The 4812-nt window shown below is 43.9% G+C and overlaps 1 protein-coding gene across 1 annotated transcript; it reads right to left on the bottom strand.

The window, feature by feature from the left end:
• Positions 1–964: 964 nt before the first annotated feature.
• Positions 965–4220, bottom strand: LOC124030797 (bestrophin-3-like; the record flags this gene model as incomplete). Its single annotated transcript, XM_046341988.1, has 4 exons — positions 965–1120; positions 1301–1381; positions 2431–2583; positions 4165–4220. Coding segments are annotated over 4 exons (446 nt in total), but the record flags the coding sequence as incomplete, so codon positions are not given.
• Between the last annotated feature and the right edge of the window lie 592 nt (positions 4221–4812).

Below are 4812 nucleotides of genomic sequence, written 5' to 3'. Positions count from 1 at the left end.
GTATACATGTTATGGATATTACAGTGAATACTTTAGTCAAGATAGTATACAGGTTATGGATATTAGTGAATACATTAGTCTAGATAGTATACAGGTTATGGATATTACAGTGAATACATTAGACTAGATAGTATACAGGTTATGGATATTACAGTGAATACATTAGACTAGATAGTATACAGGTTATGGATATTAGTGAATACATTAGACTAGATAGTATACAGGTTATGGATATTAGTGAATACGTTAGTCTAGATAATATACAGGTTTTGGATATTACAGTGAATACATTAGACTAGATAGTATACAGGTTATGGATATTACAGTGAATACATTAGACTAGATAGTATACAGGTTATGGATATTACAGTGAATACATTAGTCTAGATAGTATACAGGTTATGGATATTACAGTGAATACATTAGACTAGATAGTATACAGGTTATGGATATTAGTGAATACATTAGACTAGATAGTATACAGGTTATGGATATTACAGTGAATACATTAGTCTAGATAGTATACAGGTTATGGATATTAGTGAATACTGGATATTAGTGAATACATTAGACTAGATAGTATACAGGTTATGGATATTAGTGAATAGTAATGGTTTTGACTAGACAGTATACAGCTCGTCAGAATTGACCAGAATTGGCTCTTTGTAGCAGGTTAGGAGAATTAGGTTAGGAAAAAAACAATGTGATTTTGAAGGTCTGGCAACACGAGACTAGGAAAAGGGTTAGGATTAGATCAAATGTGTCAATTTGACACATAAACTGTATCCTCTCTAGTCATGCCCTCTTGTCCATCTTCTCTCAGACAGATATCTAGCTGAGGAGAGATGGGAGTTTTTCCACATGTCCCTGCATACGCATGCAGTAGTCGTGTGTGTGTGTGTGTGTGTGTGTGTGCGTGTGTGCGTGCGTGCGTGTGTGCGTGCGTGCGTGCGTTGTCATGTCCTCACTCCAACTCTCTGGTGGACCCGAGGAAGGAGGGTATGCAGTAGTCTGCAGCAGCCAGGGTGTAGGGAGGCAGAGCCTCAGAGTCGTTCCAGTAAATGTCTTTAGTCATTGGAGGGAAGTTCATGTGCATCTCATCCACCGCGATCAACGACACCTGAGACAACACAGGCATTGACTGAATGATCGATTGGCACAAATGACAGATCAATCAATAACATCGGCTTGAGAAAGACATGAAAACTAGTCTGGGTTCCTGTTATTACTGTCAGGCACTTTGCAACACATGTTTGATTGATTGATTGATTGATTGATTGATTGATTGATTGAACGTAACCTGCAGATTTCTGTCGATACACCAGTTAGCCTCGAAGTCGTCATCATCCTCCCCAAATGGATTAATGAGTTGCTCAGCAACCTGAAGGAGAAGGACCTGTCACATGACTGCTCATTATCTCAGACAAATGTCTTGATACGGAAGTGATGCCAAACAACAGTCATGTGACATCAGGGATTACAACATTGGTCGACAAACTAAATCCCACAAGGCATAGATAATCTTACTGTCAACAGAATTTGGGTTCCATACTTCCTGACAAATCCCCATTTTTATCCAATGAAATTGATTGTCAGACATGGTGCAGCAGCTGTACAGACGTTGTTCTTCGTCTGTTGTTTGTAGAAAGTCAGACCGAAATGCAGCGTGTAGGTTACTCATGCCTTTTAATGAAGCTAATACGGTACATGAAATAACGAAGAAGAAAACAACAAACGAATGAAACTAATACAGCCTATCTGGTGACTAACACTAAGACAGGTACAATCACCCACGAAATACAACGCGCACTCAGGCTACCTAAATACGGTTCCCAATCCGAGACAACGAGAATCAGCTGACTCCAATTAGGAATCGCCTCAGGCAGCCAAGCCTAACTAGACACACCCCTAATAAATACACACTCCTAATTAATACAAACCCCAATACGAAATACAACATATAAACCCATGTCACACCCTGGCCTACCCAAACATATAACAAAAACACAAGATACAATGACCAAGGCGTGACATCTGCAACCACACATTCCCTCTCACAAGACCTTCATATTAGCATCACAACCCCAACACTATACACTCTGCAACCACACATTCCCTCTCACAAGACCTTCATATTAGCATCACAACCCCAACACTATACACTCTGCAACCACACATTCCCTCTCACAAGACCTTCATATTAGCATCACAACCCCAGCATTGTTATCCACAGTACTGGGGTTTGATGTCCGGGATCTAATTTCCCTGGTTGAAACCAAAAGGCAAAAAGGTTTGTGGAGGACAGGACCTTGAGCCAGCTGGACTACAATAACAACTGTGTGTGTGTGTGTGTGTGTCTCTCTCTCTCTCTCTCTCTCCCTCTCTCAGTCAGTGAGTCAATCAGCCAGTCAGTCAGTCAGTCAGTCATACCTTGAGCCAGCCAGAGTAGAAGAAGAACTGTAGCATAGTGAAGATGGGAACGTAAAAGTCCTGGTCATGACCTGGGTAACCCTGAGCTGGGTCCAAGAACTGTCTACCAATAATACAGGCAAAGATGAAGGTGTAGACGGCCAGGGTTACTACCTGGAGAGGGGAGAGAGGGAGGGGAGGAGGAGAGAGAGAAAGGGGGAGGGAGGGGAGGGGGAGAGGAGGGGGAGGGAGAGATGGGGATGGGGAGGGAGAAAGGGAGAGGGAGGGGAGGAGAGTTGGGGAGGGGGAGAGAGCGAGAGAAAGGGGGAGGGAGAGGAGGAGAGATGAGAAAGAGGGAGGGAGAGAGGAGAAAGGGGGAGGGAGAGAAGAGAGAGGGAAGGAGAGTTGGAGAGACAAATAGAGAGCATGGTTCCACAGGTTGTCTTTGTAGCTATTTACAAGTACACCATGTCAATAAACACCATGTCAATAAACACCATGTACCATGTCAATAAACACCATGTAAATAAACACCATGTCAATAAACACCATGTCAATAAACACCATGTCAATAAACACCATGTACCATGTCAATAAACACCATGTCAATAAACACCATGTCAATAAACACCATGTCAATAAACACCATGTACCATGTCAATAAACACCATGTACCCATGCGTTAATAACCATATTGATATAAAAGTGAAACCACTATAACTATAATAATAACACTATACACGGTTAAAACACTCCATAGTCATAATGTTCCCCATAAGCAGTCATAATTGGGTTGTAGATCAGCCATGTCAGTATTGTGTAGTTTCTCACCACGTGTCAATAAAACACTGCTATCAATGGGTAATCAGTATGTCAATAAACACCATGTTAATAAACACCATGTCAATAAACACCATGTCAATAAACACCATGTCAATAAACACCATGTACCATGTTAATAAACACCATGTCAATAAACACCATGTCAATAAACACCATGTCAATAAACACCATGTCAATAAACACCATGTCAATAAACACCATGTCAATAAACGCTCTTCATGTACCATGTCAATAAACACTACAATAATAAACACCATGTCAATAAACACCATGTCAATAAACACCATGTCAATAAACACCATGTCAATAAACACCATGTACCATGTCAATAAACACCATGTCAATAAACACCATGTCAATAAACACCATGTACCATGTCAATAAACACCATGTCAATAAACACCATGTCAATAAACACCATGTCAATAAACACCATGTCAATAAACACCATGTTAATGAACAGGATTTGTTTGACATGTGACCATGTGAGTATTTCCATTGTTGGCTGAGACCTCATGGCACAAGTCATTCCACTACTACTCTGAGATTACATAGCCTCTCTGAAAACTCATCCCAGTCACGCCCATGGTTTCATTTCATTCACAGAGCTGCTGCCTGGAACAGCAACAAATCAGTTCATGCAAACGTCACATGAAACTTTACTTTAATACATTTAGTTTACAGGGACCTTTAGTCAACATTACTGTAAAGCTAATTTTCAACAGATGTCCCTGAGCAGGAAACTGTCAACAGATGTCACTGACTATTAGCCAGAGGTCACACTGGCAATTTGTGCAGACCATAGAGAGATAGAGGCAGCTACCCAATTAGCCAATGGCTATAGAGAACCCTCCCCTACCCTCCCAGTCCTGCTGCCCTGTCCATTACTCTGTAATCATCATGTGGTGTTACAGGGAAGCTGCTCTTGAGGTGCTCATCACAAAGGACGTCATCTTCCCTGTCCACAGCTGGGTGGAACCGCATGAGGGGAAGAGAGGAGCACTAGGGCGATACTGCCCACTAGGGAGAGAGAGGGGAGACGGAGGAGAGGAGTAACTAGGGCTTACTGCCCACTAGGGATAGAGAGGGGAGACGGAGGAGGAGGGAGAGGAGGGGAGAGGAGCACAGAGACCTGCCCACTCCGGGGAGAGAGAGGGAGGGAGATGGGGAGAGGAGGAGAGAGGAGCACAGGCTTACTGCCCACTAGGGAGAGAGAGGGGAGACCGGAGGAGAGAGGAGCATGTGGGCTTAATACCACTCGGGAGAGAGGGGAGACGGAGGAGAGAGCCTGGAGGCGGAGGAGAGAGGAGCACAGGGCTTACTGCCCACTAGGGGAGGGAGAGGGGAGATGGGGGAGAGAGGAGCACAGGGCTTACTGCCCACTAGGGAGAGAGAGGGGAGACGGAGGAGAGAGGAGCACAGGGCTTACTGCCCACTAGGGGAGAGAGAGGGGAGACGGAGGAGAGAGGAGCACAGGGCTTACTGCCCACTAGGGGAGAGAGAGGGGAGACGGAGGGAGAGAGGAGCACAGGGCTTACTGCCCACTAGGGGAGAGAGAGG

Source organism: Oncorhynchus gorbuscha, unplaced genomic scaffold (genome assembly GCF_021184085.1).
Source record: "Oncorhynchus gorbuscha isolate QuinsamMale2020 ecotype Even-year unplaced genomic scaffold, OgorEven_v1.0 Un_scaffold_15865, whole genome shotgun sequence".
NCBI lineage: Eukaryota > Metazoa > Chordata > Actinopteri > Salmoniformes > Salmonidae > Oncorhynchus > Oncorhynchus gorbuscha.
The sequence above is the reverse complement of the archived record's forward strand: the minus strand, read 5'-3'. Positions and strand labels throughout refer to the sequence as shown.